The 15909-nt window shown below is 47.2% G+C and overlaps 1 protein-coding gene across 1 annotated transcript in view; it reads right to left on the reverse strand.

The window, feature by feature from the left end:
* Positions 1-15909, reverse strand: part of LOC138352299 (galactoside alpha-(1,2)-fucosyltransferase 1-like) — a 115043-nt gene that overhangs the window by 38737 nt on the left and 60397 nt on the right. The window contains exon 3 of the mRNA XM_069304674.1: positions 5695-6170. Within this exon, the coding sequence (XP_069160775.1) occupies positions 5695-6152 (458 nt within the window). The 5' untranslated portion in view covers positions 6153-6170. The remainder of the gene's footprint in view (positions 1-5694; positions 6171-15909) is intronic.

Raw genomic sequence — 15909 nt, forward strand, 5'->3', positions numbered from 1 at the left:
ACACCATAGAGAGTGGCACACTTAGTGCTTCTGCACCTTCCTTTAGTATCCATGGTGAGATTCTATCAGGCCCAACAGCCTTTGTCACATCTAGCTCCAGCAGACACCTTTTGACCTCATCACTGGTGAGGTCAAATTCCTCCAAAGTTGCTTGGTTTGCCGCCTCCTCATTTAGTGCAGGGGCTTCTCCTTGTTCTATTGTGAAGACCTCCTGGAATCTCTTGTTGAGTTCTTCACACACCTCCTTGTCATTCTCTGTGTATCTGTTCTCCCCTTTCCGCAGCTTCATCACTTGTTCCTTCACTGCTGTTTTCCTCCTGATATGGCTGTGGAGCAGCTTTGGTTGGGTCTTGGCTTTACTCGCGATGTCATTTTCAAACTGTCTCTCTGCTTCCCTCCTCACTCTGATGTACTCATTTCTGGCCCTCTGGTATCTCTCCCTGCTCTCTGGTGTTCTGTTATTTCTGTAGTTTCTCCATGTTCTTTTACTCAGTTGTTTCGCTACCTTACATTCCTGGTTGAACCATGGGTTTTTCTGTTGTTTTTCGTTTTTCTCCTTTTGGACGGGGATAAACCTGTCTGCAGCTTCCTGGCACTTTTGGGTGACAATATCCATCATGACCTGCACATTCTTGTCTCTAAGTTCTGTTTCCCATGGTATTCCCCTGAGGAAGTTCCTCATCTCGTCATATTTTCCTCTTCGGTAATTCAGTCTTTTCCCCTCCACTCCCATCCTTGGATAGGTTATCCCTACCTCCACCAAGTACTCAAAGGTCAGTACACTGTGGTCACTCATTCCAATGGGGGCTTCAACTTTGACTTCCCCTATTTCTGACTCATTCAGGGTGAATATTAAGTCGAGTCTAGCTGGTTCATCATTGCCTCTCATTCTTGTGGGTTCCTTGACATGCTGGCTCAGAAAATTCCTTGTTGCCACTTCCAAGAGTTTAGCTCGCCACGTATCTGCACCACCATGTGGGTCCCCATTCTCCCAGTCTATCTTTCCATGGTTGAAATCACCCATGATTAAGAGTCTTGAGCCATTCCTGCTGGCAACTGAAGCTGCTCTCTCTATTATATTAATGGTTGCCATGTTGTTCCTATCAAACTCCTGTCTAGGTCTTCTGTCATTTAGGGGAGGGTTGTAAATGACTGTCACTATTATCTTAGGTCCACCCATTGTTATAGTTCCTGTTATGTAATCTCTGACTCCGTCACAGCCCGGAATTTCCATCTCATCAAAACTCCAGTCCTTCCTTATCAGCAGGGCCACTCCTCCACCTCCTCTCCCTTCCCTCTCTTTCCTTACTATATAGTAGTCCTTTGGAAACACAGCATCTGTTATGACTCCTGACAATTTTGTTTCCGTTAGTCCTATTACATCAGGGTATTCTTCTTGCACCCTTTCTGCAAGTTCACTTGCTTTATTGGTAATCCCATCAATGTTTGAGAACATTACCTTGAAGCTCACTTTCTTATATCCAATTTCACCCACACTCCCTACAAGTGTAGGAGGTTGTTCTATGGTCATTGCTACTTGGGTAGGCTCCTCCTCCTGTGAGGTAGTTGCCAGGGGTTCAGGGGGAGGTGGAGTGGGGGGTGGAGGGCTTAGGTCTTCCTCAGGCCTGCTTGGGGCAGGAAGAAGTCCTGGGGGTGAGGGAGCAGGGGTTGCTTGGGGAGAGGGCACGCCCTCCTGCGGTGTAGTTGACAGGGGTTTGGAGGGAGGTGGAGTGGGGGATAGAGGGCTTTGGTCTTGCTCAGGCCTGCTTGGGGCAGGGAGAAGACCAGGGGCTGGGAAAGCAGGGGCTACTTGGGGTAAGGGGAGGGGGAGGATTTGGGTTTCATGATGGGCATTATGCAGGAGCAAGGAAGGGTTTGTGCTGGGGGGTAGGGAGGGCCCTATTGGGTGGTGGACTGGGGTGTTGCATTCCCCCCTGGGGTTCCTGGGTTGCTGGATTGGGGTTCCCCACTTCCCTCTGGGATTGCTGGGTTGGAGGCTGAGGTTCCCTGGCTCTCTTCCCTCTCCTTGCGCCTTTTCCTTGCATCTGCTGCCCTTACTATCTCGTCTCTGGTCATGTCCCTCTGAACATATACCTCTTTGTAGTTCCTTGCATGCCTCAGTTTGCTCTTCCTTACTAGAATGTCCTCTTTGATGTCCTCGCTCTTGAATACTACCTTGATCAATCTTTTTTTCTCTCTGTTGTACTGGCCAATCCGGAAAAACTGTTCTATGTCTCGTTCAGCCCCTTCCATTCCTATCTCCTTTAATATCCCTGCCACTGCAGCTTTGTCTTTAGTCCTCGTTTCCTCCCTTGTGGAGCCCTCTTGTTCCTCGACACCTACCACTACTACAGCTCTTTTCCTTTCCATTAGCTGGCTTGTGCATCTAGCTGCCTCCTGTGAGGTTACTGCTTTCATTACAACTTCCTTGACTGTGGACATTGCTCCTGGGCTCTTGAGCATTTCAGCAAAGGTTTCAATGTATGTATGTATGTATGCACCTCCCTGACCACAGCCTCGACTGACCTCATTTCCCTCCCTGAGAAGGGCAGGAGGGAGAAGAGGAGGTGAAGTAATAATCTGATAACGCTGAGGTGTTCGGACCTGAGGTGTTCGGACCTGAGGTGTTCGGACCACCACAGTGGTGGTCAAGCTGAGGTGTTCGGACCACCACAGTGGTGGTCAAGCTGAGGTGTTCGGACCACCACAGTGGTGGTCAAGCTGAGGTGTTCGGACCACCACAGAGGTGGTCAAGCTGAGGTGTTCGGACCACCACAGAGGTGGTCAAGTGTTCGGACCACCACAGAGGTGGTCAAGCTGAGGTGTTCGGACCACCACAGTGGTGGTCAAGCTGAGGTGTTCGGACCACCACAGTGGTGGTCAAGCTGAGGTGTTCGGACCACCACGGAGGTGGTCAAGCTGAGGTGTTCGGACCACCACAGAGGTGGTCAAGTGTTCGGACCACCACAGAGGTGGTCAAGCTAAAGTGTTCGGACCACCACAGAGGTGGTCAAGCTGAGGTGTTCGGACCACCACAGTGGTGGTCAAGCTGAGGTGTTCGGACCGCCACAGTGGTGGTCAAGCTGAGGTGTTCGGACCACCACAGAGGTGGTCAAGCTGAGGTGTTCGGACTACCACAGAGGTGGTCAAGTGTTCGGACCACCACAGAGGTGGTCAAGCTGAGGTGTTCGAACCACCACAGAGGTGGTCAAGCTGAGGTGTTCGGACCACCACAGTGGTGGTCAAGCTGAGGTGTTCGGACCACCACAGTGGTGGTCAAGCTGAGGTGTTCGGACCACCACAGAGGTGGTCAAGCTGAGGTGTTCGGACCACCACAGAGGTGGTCAAGTGTTCGGACCACCACAGAGGTGGTCAAGCTGAGGTGTTCGGACCACCACAGAGGTGGTCAAGCTGAGGTGTTCGGACCACCACAGTGGTGGTCAAGCTGAGGTGTTCGGACCACCACAGTGGTGGTCAAGCTGAGGTGTTCGGACCACCACAGTGGTGGTCAAGCTGAGGTGTTCGGACCACCACAGAGGTGGTCAAGCTGAGGTGTGCGGACCACCACAGAGGTGGTCAAGTGTTCGGACCACCACAGAGGTGGTCAAGCTGAGGTGTTCGGACCACCACATAGGAGGTCAAGCTGAGGTGTTCGGACCACCACAGTGGTGGTTAAGCTGAGGTGTTCGGACCACCACAGTGGTGGTCAAGCTGAGGTGTTCGGACCACCACAGAGGTGGTCAAGCTGAGGTGTTCGGACCACCACAGAGGTGGTCAAGTGTTCGGACCACCACAGAGGTGGTCAAGCTGAGGTGTTCGGACCACCACAGAGGTGGTCAAGTGTTCGGACCACCACAGAGGTGGTCAAGCTACACTCAACAGGTCATCACACGACAGGTCATCACACTGCTACACTCAACAGGTCATCACACTGCTACACTCAACAGGTCATCACACGCTACACTCAACAGGTCATCACACGACAGGTCATCACACTGCTACACTCAACAGGTTATCACACTGCTACACACGACAGGTCATCACACTGCTACACACGACAGGTCATCACACTGCTACACACGACAGGTCATCACACTGCTACACACGACAGGTCATCACACGCTACACTCAACAGGTCATCACACGACAGGTCATCACACTGCTACACACGACAGGTCATCACACGCTACACACAACAGGTCATCACACTGCTACACACAACAGGTCATCACACGCTACACACGACAGGTCATCACACTGCTACACACAACAGGTCATCACACGCTACACACAACAGGTCATCACACGACAGGTCATCACACTGCTACACACGACAGGTCATCACACTGCTACACACAACAGGTCATCACACGCTACACACAACAGGTCATCACACGCTACACACAACAGGTCATCACACGACAGGTCATCACACTGCTACACACGACAGGTCATCACACTGCTACACACAACAGGTCATCACACGCTACACTCAACAGGTCATCACACGACAGGTCATCACACTGCTACACACGACAGGTCATCACACTGCTACACACGACAGGTCATCACACGCTACACTCAACAGGTCATCACACGACAGGTCATCACACTGCTACACACGACAGGTCATCACACGCTACACACAACAGGTCATCACACTGCTACACACAACAGGTCATCACACGCTACACACGACAGGTCATCACACTGCTACACACAACAGGTCATCACACGCTACACACAACAGGTCATCACACGACAGGTCATCACACTGCTACACACGACAGGTCATCACACTGCTACACACAACAGGTCATCACACGCTACACACAACAGGTCATCACACGCTACACACAACAGGTCATCACACGACAGGTCATCACACTGCTACACACGACAGGTCATCACACTGCTACACACAACAGGTCATCACACGCTACACTCAACAGGTCATCACACGACAGGTCATCACACTGCTACACACGACAGGTCATCACACTGCTACACACGACAGGTCATCACACTGCTGCACTCAACAGGTCATCACACGCTACACACAACAGGTCATCACACGACAGGTCATCACACTGCTACACACGACAGGTCATCACACTGCTACACACAACAGGTCATCACACGCTACACACAACAGGTCATCACACGCTACACACAACAGGTCATCACACGACAGGTCATCACACTGCTACACACGACAGGTCATCACACTGCTACACACGACAGGTCATCACACTGCTACACTCAACAGGTCATCACACGCTACACACAACAGGTCATCACACGACAGGTCATCACACTGCTACACTCAACAGGTCATCACACGCTACACACAACAGGTCATCACACGACAGGTCATCACACTGCTACACACAACAGGTCATCACACGCTACACACAACAGGTCATCACACAACAGGTCATCACACTGCTACACACGACAGGTCATCACACTGCTACACACGACAGGTCATCACACTGCTACAGTCAACAGGTCATCACACGACAGGTCATCACACTGCTACACACAACAGGTCATCACACTGCTACACACAACAGGTCATCACACAACAGGTCATCACACTGCTACACACAACAGGTCATCACACAACAGGTCATCACACTGCTACACACAACAGGTCATCACACAGTGAAACAACTCAACGTCTCCCCTCACCTGTTCCTGAAGAAGTTAAACGCCCGTTGATAATACACATCTTTGACAGGACTTTGCTTGTAGTAGTTTTTGACGTGAGCGAGGTAGTCGGTCCTGCGGACGTGGACGGTGACTATGGTGGCGTCCCTCAGGGCCGTGTTCAGTGCTTGTAGAGCGGCAGCCACCTGGACCTTAGCTTTACGCAGAACCCGCTGGTTGAAGGTGAACTCCTGGCGAAAGTGATCTCTCATGGTGATGAGAATGTGAGAAGGACAGGGGATGTCTTTGACGTAGACAGACTGCTGGAGCGGGTACGGGTAGAGCTGGGTGTCGTCGAGCGCTCTGCTGTCTGCGCTCTTGGCAAACAGCTTCATGTACAACTTTGCGAATGATTCGCTGTGAGTGACGCGAGGATAGCACTCCCCGGTGGCGACGGGTAGACTCAGCTTGGGGAAGATCGCCACCAATGTATCACTCATGCCTTGAGCAATGGCCACCTGGAGGGAAGACACATACACACACACGTCAGAGTATTGGATTGGCTGCTGTGTCACACTCACTCAATGTTCACTGTTCCCGTCAGCAGTGATGGGACACACATTTAGACGTATAGAGCAGTGTTCACTGTCCCCGTCCCCACGGATGGGACACACACATTTAGACGTATGGAGCAGTGTTCACTGTCCACGTCCCCACGGATGGGACACACACATTTAGACGTATGGAGTAGTGTTCACTGTCCACGTCCCCACTGATGGGAAACACACATATTCCATATTTGTACGTAATAGGTATTAAACCATATATAAATGAGAGTAAAATCTCTCTGGATCACAATAACTATATATCTTTAGAGATGTTTCTGTTAAATATAATGTATTGAATATAAGAGGCCTATGGCAAGTTCACCTCCAGTAGGTCAATATGGAGGGCCTATAATTTTTATAATTTGATTCGTTTTGTTGAATTAAACCCGACTGTTGAAAGTCATATGTAGCCTTAGGCTATTTCTTCCAATGACCCAACAGCAACTTACTGTCAACAAGTTACTGTCATAAAATGGGGCTCGTGTTCTCTCAAATAAGTGAATTGTGTCAATGAAAACGAACTCCTGGTCTGTGTGTGGGAACCGACCTGTGAGATTTATATTTATTTAATTTATATGAATTTATATTTACGTTAATTTGTATACTTCGATAGCAATTTGTATAATGATAAGTGGACTGTATTTCTGCAATAATCTCTTAATCTCACAAATCGATCCTCTACACATTAGGGGGGTTTATTAAATTTATATATGCAGCCAATCAAACTACAGTAATAGACTACATACATTGAAGAGGTTCCTTATCTTATAGTACAGCAGGTTAGTCCACCAGGTATAACTAGGGTGTAGACACCAAATTATCCTCTTTGAGGTAGCTTCCATCACCCAGTAACTGGTGCACAAAGTCCTTGCTTCCTCGTCTTGACCTGTCAAAAGGGAGCTAGCTGTAAAGCCAGAATCCTATATATGACAAGTTATATCAGAGAAAACACTATACATGGAACAATAAAGACCTGGCTTAATTACCTTTAGTTTGAGGCGATTTCGCGTTCTAACCGGGTCACCGGTTAGAACGCGAAATATAGATATATAACCTAACTTATAGAGATAGGTTAGGTTAGGTAGGGTTGCTTAGGTTCGGTCATATATCTACGTTAATTTTACCTCCAATAAAAACAAATTGACCTCATTCATAATGAAATGGGTAGCTTTATCATTTCATAAGAAAAAAATTAGAGAAAATATATTAATTCATGAAAACTTGGCTTATTAGGCAAATCGGGCCTTGCATAGTAGGCTGAGAAGTGCGTTCTGGCTACTAGGTACGACACACACATATATATATATATATATATATATATATATATATATATATATACATATATATATATATATATATATATATATATATATATATATATATATATATATATATATATATATATATATATATATATATATATATACACTAACTTGCTTAAACCACAAGTGAAGTTTAACAAACTTTAGACAACACCCACCAGTGGGCCTCGAACCCAGAAAGCACAACTACCTTCCAGTAGCTGCCATAACTAGTACGCCTTAGTCCACTACACCAAATCAGACCCTTAAAAGAGATAGAGATTTCGAGGTATTTACCTCAAATATCCCCATCTCCCAAGGGCACCAGACTGGTGAGTTTTTTTTTGGGGGGGGGAAGTTTGCCGTAGCAAAGCACATCGTACATATAATAATAATATATGTAGTGAATAAATTCGCCCAAAGAAAGTGTTATATTTACCATATTTTTCTAGGTTTGAAAATATGGTCAAGGCCTTGAAACTTTTTGATATAAATATAATGTTTAGTTACGAAAATACTGTTGGTAAACTATTAGTTAGAAACAGCCCTCGTAGTGATAATTGTGTCATTTATAAAATATCTTGTAAAGATTGTAATAGGTTCTATGTTGGGCAAACTTCTAAAGATTTGAAATGTAGAATTTCGCAACATAAATACTCTGTAAGACATGGCCAATTGTCTAATGCTTTGTTTGTTCATTTGTCAGAAAATTCTCTCCAAATTGATTGGGAGATGGCGTCTTCAATAACGAATTGTAAAAGCACTTTAAAAAGGAACATAATTGAATCTGCTTTAATACAGATTACAAAAGAGTGTAATTTGAACATTAGCAGTGGTTTATATAACTTAGATTCATTTTTGATAGATCAATTAAAGGGCGAGTAGAATCATTGATACACATTTGTCTTACTAATTCATTGTTAATATTTACTATCTTATGCTATTATTATTCATGTGTGGGCCTATTGATGCAGTTCTTATTTTATGAGCCCATAAACCATTAGTGGGTATAAATAGGAGCTGCCTTGTATGGGCCAATGGGCCTTCTGCAGTTCTTATGCCGCTCTTATTTATTTGCACCTAATTCCCATTATTCCCATTAATTTTTCATTGTACCTTAGTTCACTTCACCTCTCGCTCCTGCCTATATATTTGTCCAATACTTGACCTGTAAATCATTCCTTCTGAAGATGTATTATACGAAAGTACATAAGAAAATTCCTGTTTCAATTCTTCCTCTGTCGTCTGACACTGTCACATTTTTCATCGCGTGTTAATTTTCGTGATTTACACACACACACACACACACACACACACACACACACACACACACACACACACACACACACACACACACACACACACACACACACACACTCTCTCTCTCTCTCTCTCTCTCTCTCTCCATCTATATCTCTCCCCTACATCTCTCCTCTCTCTCTCTCTCTCTCTCTCTCTCTCTCTCTCTCCTTCCATATCTCTCCCTTACATCTCTCTCTCTCTCATATATATATATATATATATATATATATATATATATATATATATATATATATATATATATATATATATATATATATATATATATATATATATATATATATATATCTAATTTCTCTCTCTCTCTCTCCTTCCATATCTCTCCCTTACATCTCTCTCTCTCTCTCATATATATATATATATATATATATATATATATATATATATATATATATATATATATATATATATATATATATCTAATTTCTCTCTCTCTCTCTCTCCCTCCCTCCCTCCCTCCCTCTCTCTCTCTCTCTCTCTCTCTCTCTCTCTCTCTCTCTCTCTCTCTCTCTCTCTCTCTCTCTCTCTCTCTCTCTCTCTCTCTCTCTCTCTCTCTCTCTCTCTCTCTCTCTCTCTCTCTCTCTCTCTCTCTCTCTCTCTCTCCCTCTCATAGGGAAAACATGGAAGGCACACGAACTCGGGGTGACAAACGCAGGATGAAAATCGCGGCCGGAACAAATTCAGAGGATGGGGTGGAACAGGAAGACTGGATGAAGGAAGTACTCCAGCAAATGTGGATTGAATTCAGTGAAGGACTGAGGGTAATGAGGGAGACAGTTGCCAACCTGCAGGATGAACTAAGGGCAGCAAAGGAGGAGATAAGATGCCTGAAGGAGACTTCTCCACAATACCAGACACAAACCGTGCCTCAGGGAGACTGGAATGCTACTGTGGAGGGGACCTCCAAACCTCAGCTCTCATTTGCTGAAATGCTTAAAATGAGCCCTGAAGCTAATTCTGCAGTTAAGGAAGTTGCCATGGAAGTGGCCCCCTCTCAGGAAGAAGCAGCTAGATGTACTAACTGACTGATAGAGAGAAAAAGAGCAGCAGTAGTAGTAGCAGGCATTAAAGAGCAAACAGGGACCAAACCATAGGAGCGGAGAGACAAGGACAAAAACATAGTTAAAGAGATCCTTAAAGAGGTAAGGATGGAGGGAACTGAACAAAATGTGGAAAAGGTTTTCAGGCTTGGAAAGTACAACAAGGACAGAGACCTAATGATAAAGGTGGTATTCATGAGCAAAATCACGAAAGAGGAACTGTTAGAAAGGAAGTGCTGTCTAGCAAATGTAGAGAAATTAAAAAAAGTATTCCTGCAGAGGGATATGACAAGGGAAGAGAGAAAGCAGGCAGCAGATGCAAGGAAGGAGCGCAGAGAGAGAGAAAGGAATCAGGGAGTCACAACCTCGATCCCTACAATCCCAGAGGGGAGTGGAGAACCCTCCTCAAACAGTGCACTAGCCACAGGGAGTGCGGCATCACCCCCACATTCTACCCAACAGACACCCTACCTGCCCCAACCCCTGTCAGCTCCCCACTAAGTACCCACCTAATGCTCCTTCCCCCCCACCCCCCTCCTACCACTCCCCCCTTCCCCCAGGACCTCCCTTCTACCCCATCCCCCAAGCCCTTCCTTCTCCCACATGTCCTTCCGTCTTTCCCACCCACAAGCCCTCCGTTCTCCCCCGCCCCCCACTCTCCCCCACCACACCTAAGCCTTCCCCTCTCCACCACTCCCCAAAACCCTTCCCTCTTCCTCACTCACCTCAGCCTTCCCTTTCCCCCCCACGCCCCCCAAGCCCTCTCCCCTTTACTGCCCCCCCAAACCCCCCCTTCTCCCCCATCCCCCCAAACCTCCTCCTCTCACCCCCCTCAACCCTCCCCCTCTCACCCCCCAACCCTCCCTCTCTCACCCACCCCCCCAACCCTCCCCCTCTCACCCACCTCCCCTACCCTCCCCCTCCTCCCCACCCCCCCCAAGCCCTTCCTCCTCCACCAGTCTCCCCGTACCAGATCCTCCCAGCTCCTGCTCAGCCCAGACCCCACAGGTCCCCCCCAGAGGAGAAGCAGAAGAGAGTCAGTTTCAGGGTAATGTACTCGAACATAGATGGGATCACAAGCAAGGCAAGTGAACTAAGGGAAAGAACACAAGAAGTGAACCCAGATGTAATTGGACTCACTGAAACAAAACTCTCTGGAATCATAACGAATGCCGTGTTTCCCCAGGAGTACACAGTAATAAGGAAAGAGAGGGAAGGTAGGGGAGGAGGCGGAGTGGCCCTACTCATGAGAAAGGAATGGAGTTTTAAGGAGATAGCTATCCCGGGCTGTGAGGGTTTCAGAGACTACATAGCAGGCACCATGACAATGGTAGGACCAAGGATAGTAGTAGCAGTAATATACAACCCTCCACCAAATGACAGAAGACCCAGTAAAGAGTACAAAAACAACAACATGGCAGTTAACACTATAATTGAGAGGGCAGCCTCTGCTGCCTGTAGAAATAGATCCCACCTGCTCATCATGGGGGACTTCAATTACGGAAGGATTGATTGGGAGAACAAGGAACCGCATGGAGGCAAGGATACGTGGAGAGCCAAACTACTGGAGGTGGTGACTAGAAACTTCTTAACCCAGCATGTCAGTGAACCCACAAGGATGAGAGGAAATGACGAACCAGCGAGACTCGACCTGGTTTTCACCCTGAACGACTCTGACATAAGAGAAATCGGTTTTGAGGCCCCAGTAGGAATGAGCGACCACAGTGTATTGGTGTTTGAGTACCTGATTGAAGAAGGGTTATTGAACTCGAGGAGGGATACCGAAACCAAAAGGTTAGCATACCGAAAGGGAAACTATGAGGAGATAAGAAAATTCCTAAAAGATATAGCATTGGAAACAGAGCTCAGGGAAAAGATGGCCCAAGATATGATGGACTACATCACGCAAAAGTGCAAGGACGCAGCAAACAAGTTTGTCCCAGCCCAAAAGGAAAACAGTGAAATGAAGATGAGAAACCCATGGTTTAATTAGAGATGTAGGCTAGCTAAGCAGCAAAGTAAAAGGGCATGGAGAAACTATAGGAATAACAGGACACAGGAGAGCAGAGAAAGATACCAGAATGCCAGGAATGAATATGTCAGGATGAGAAGAGAGGCAGAAAGACAATACGAAAACGACATCGCAAGCAAGGCAAAGACTCAGCCTAAATTGTTGCATAGCCACATCAGGAGAAAAACAAGAGTAAAGAAACAGGTTATGAAATTAGGGATAGGGGCAGAAGGATTCACTACAAACGACAAGGAAGTGTGTGAGGAACTGAATAAGAAATTCCAAGAGGTCTTCACCTTAGAGCAAGGAGAAATCCCAGACATAAGAGAGGGAATAACTCACCAGGAACCACTGGCAGAGTTTGAGATTACCAGCGGGGAAGTAAGGAAGTGTTTACTAGAGTTGGATGTGACAAAGGCTATAGGCCCAGATGGAATCTCCCCTTGGATACTAAAGGAAGGAGCAGAAGAACTGTGCCTACCACTCTCCATAGTGTATAACAAATCTCTGACAACAGGGGAACTGCCAGAAATTTGGAAAGCAGCTAACGTAGTCCCAATATACAAGAAAGGGGATAGACAGGAGGCACTGAATTACAGGCCAGTGTCCCTAAACTGCATACCATGCAAGCTGATGGAGAAGATTGTGCGAAGAAAGCTAGAGAAGCACCTGGAGCGAAAGAACTATGTACCACAGCACCAACATGGATTCAGGGATGGCAGGTCCTGCCTCACAGGGTTACTTGAATTCTATGACCAGGCAACAAAAATAAGGCAAGAAAGAAAAGGGTGGGCAGACTGCATATTTTTGGATTGTCAGACAGCCTTTGATACAGTGCCACACAAGAGGCTAGTGAAAAAGCTGGAGATGCAGGTTGGAGTGAAAGGGAAGGTACTCCGGTGGATAGAGGAGTACCTAAGCAACAGGAGACAACGAGTCAGTGTGAGGGGTGAGGTCTCAGATTGGCGAGACGTTACGAGTGGAGTCCCAGAGGGGTCAGTCCTTGGACCTATACTGTTTCTGATATGTGTAAATGATCTCCCAGAGGGTATAGAATCGTTTCTCTCAATGTTTGCCAATGATGCAAAAATTATGAGGAGGATTGAAACTGAGGACGATAGTAGGAGGCTACAAGATGACCTAGACAGACTGAGTGAACGGTCCAACAAATGGCTGTTGAAGTTCAACCCGAGTAAATGCAAAGTAATGAAACTAGGCAGTGGAAACAGGAGGCCAGACATAGGATACAGAATAGGAGATGAAGTACTTAATGAAACGGACAGAGAGAAAGATCTAGGAGTTGATATCACACCAAACCTGTCTCCTGAAGCCCACATAAAAAGAATAACGTCTGCGACATATGCGAGGCTGGCTAACTTTAGAACAGCATTTAGGAACCTGTGTAAGGAATCATTCAGAATCTTGTACACCACATATGTAAGACCAATCCTGGAGTATGCAGCCCCAGCATGGAGCCCGTATCTTGTCAAACACAAGACGAAGCTGGAAAAAGTCCAAAGGTATGCCACTAGACTAGTCCCAGAACTAAGAGGCATGAGTTACGAGGAAAGGCTGCGGGAAATGCGCCTTACGACACTGGAAGACAGAAGAGTAAGACATGATCACAACCTACAAAATCCTCAGAGGAATCGACCGGGTAAACAAGGATAAACTATTCAACACTGGTGGGACGCAAACAAGGGGACACAGGTGGAAGCTGAGTACCCACATGAGCCACAGAGATGTTAGAAGGAACTTTTTCAGTGTCAGAGTAGTTAACGGATGGAATGCATTAGGCAGTGATGTGGTGGAGGCTGACTCCATACACAGTTTCAAATGTAGATATGATAGAGCCCAGTAGGCTCAGGAATCTGTACACCAGTTGATTGACAGTTGAGAGGCGTGACCAAAGAGCCAAAGCTCAACCCCCGCAAGCACAAATAGGTGAGTACTGTGACGGTGTTGCCCCCCTTATATTTCTCCCACGCCTGCTGTAAGAGTCATGTCCACTTTACCCGAGCGTTCTCTACGACGCAGGCATCAGTTTGGTATATGTAGGAGAATGTAGTGTTCTCGGAGTGCCGAGAAATTTGTAAAAGAAGAGTATTTTGGGCTGTGGTTTAGGCCCTTTAGGAAGCCAATATGGCGCTGGCTCTTCTGTTTTGCCGCCAAAACTGTGTGACGTCAGTGACACCAGATTGGTCACCGACAGCGACGTGGCACAGGGAGCCAATGAAAACCTCCCGTGGCGAATATGACGTCACGAAGGAAGGGGGGTCTGGGAGCATTGCCGACTTGGTGAGTTCATGATTATATGTGTGGGAACGAGCGACTTCTGCCTGGAACAGCTGTTTGCTTATTGATATAATCTTGTGATGTCTTTGAATGAGTTTTAAGTAAAATACAAAGTACATTGGTGTTTATATCATCCCCTCCATATTTCTTGTGGCTATATAATACCTGACAGCAGATCGTGATAGAAGTAAATACCTGCCTGATATCAGACATATTGAGTGTGCTCTTGCCACTGTTACCACAATTCAACAAAACCACTGACGTGTTACTGGACACCGGAAACACCAGTTGGCGATCTTGTGGTTAGTAGTAGAGCCCATGACGGGGCGGGCACAAAATAGTTAAGTGAACAAGTTGTGTTCCCACTCCTTCTCGATCAGAGGCCGGTTGGGATTGACTGGGATACTCTCCTGGCGTACAGTGGCGCCACGAGGATAGAGTGAAGACCCGCAGGGCTACGGTGAGCGACCTTGAGTGTACTGTTACTCGCCTCTTTCCCCTCTCATGGGAGGTGAACCCTGACATTGGCGACCTCGCCAGGATAACGATCAAGATAAAGGTTGCAGTTGTGGTACTTTGCAGTGGTATTAGGTATCAGGTACAGGTTATCACTCATAGCACAAGATGGAGGATGATAAAGTAACAAGGTTCATTGACACTAGAGATGAGCAGGTGCTAGAGGAGTGCACCAAGGCACAGTTACAGTCAATAGCAGACCATTTTGGGATAAAGCTGAGATCTTCCAGAGTGGGAGAGAGAAGACTGGAGATCATGGCACAGCTCAGAGCACGAGACGAAGCTTTGGGGGAGGAACGGCCCGAAAACACCTGCCAGTATGGGAGAACACCTGAGCATTGGTGGGAGCAGCAGAGGATCCAGCGGCAGCAGGCACAGCGTTAAGCTGGAGATAATGAAGCTGCAGCTGGAAGCACAGCTGAAGCGTGAGGAGCGAGAAGCACAGCTGCGCAGGGAAGAACAAGAGCGAGAAGCACAGCTGAGGAGAGAAGAAGCGCAACTGAAGCGTGAAGAACAAGAGCGAGAAGCACAGCTGAGGAGAGAAGAAGCGAAACTGAAGCGTGAAGAACAAGAGCGAGAAGCACAGCTAAGACGAGAGGAGCGCGAGCGAGAAGCTAGGCTGAGACAGCAGGAGATAGAAGCTAACAAGCAGGTGGAGCTGAAGCGAGCTGAGCTAGGGCTAGGTGCACCTGCTTCGCCGCAACAGGAAGACCGCCGAGTGAGGGAGCGAGATCTGCCGGTCTTTATACCAGATGAAGCTGAAGGTTTCTTCGACCACTTCGAGAAGATCGCTACCTTGAAGAAGTGGCCGAGGGCAGAGTGGGCGGAGCTGGTTTAGAGTAGGCTCACCGGTGAAGCTCGTGAAGCCTACAACATGCTCGACCTCCAAGAGTGCACCAACTACGATGCTGTAAAGAGAGCTGTGCTCCATTCTTTCAAGCTCACGCTGGAATGTTACAGGAAGAGATTCAGGGAATGTACCCGTTCGCCAGGAAAATCTTATGCGGAGACGGCGAGGGACATGGAGAGGAAATTCCTTAAGTGGCTGGAGTCTGAAGGAGCGAAGTCGGCTGAGGAGGTCAAGAGGCTTATGGTCATGGAGAAGTTTATGTCCGTGCTCTCTCCTGAGATCAGGGTTAGAGTAAAGGAGGCGGACATAAAGGACC

Source organism: Procambarus clarkii, chromosome 5 (genome assembly GCF_040958095.1).
Source record: "Procambarus clarkii isolate CNS0578487 chromosome 5, FALCON_Pclarkii_2.0, whole genome shotgun sequence".
Taxonomy (NCBI): domain Eukaryota; kingdom Metazoa; phylum Arthropoda; class Malacostraca; order Decapoda; family Cambaridae; genus Procambarus; species Procambarus clarkii.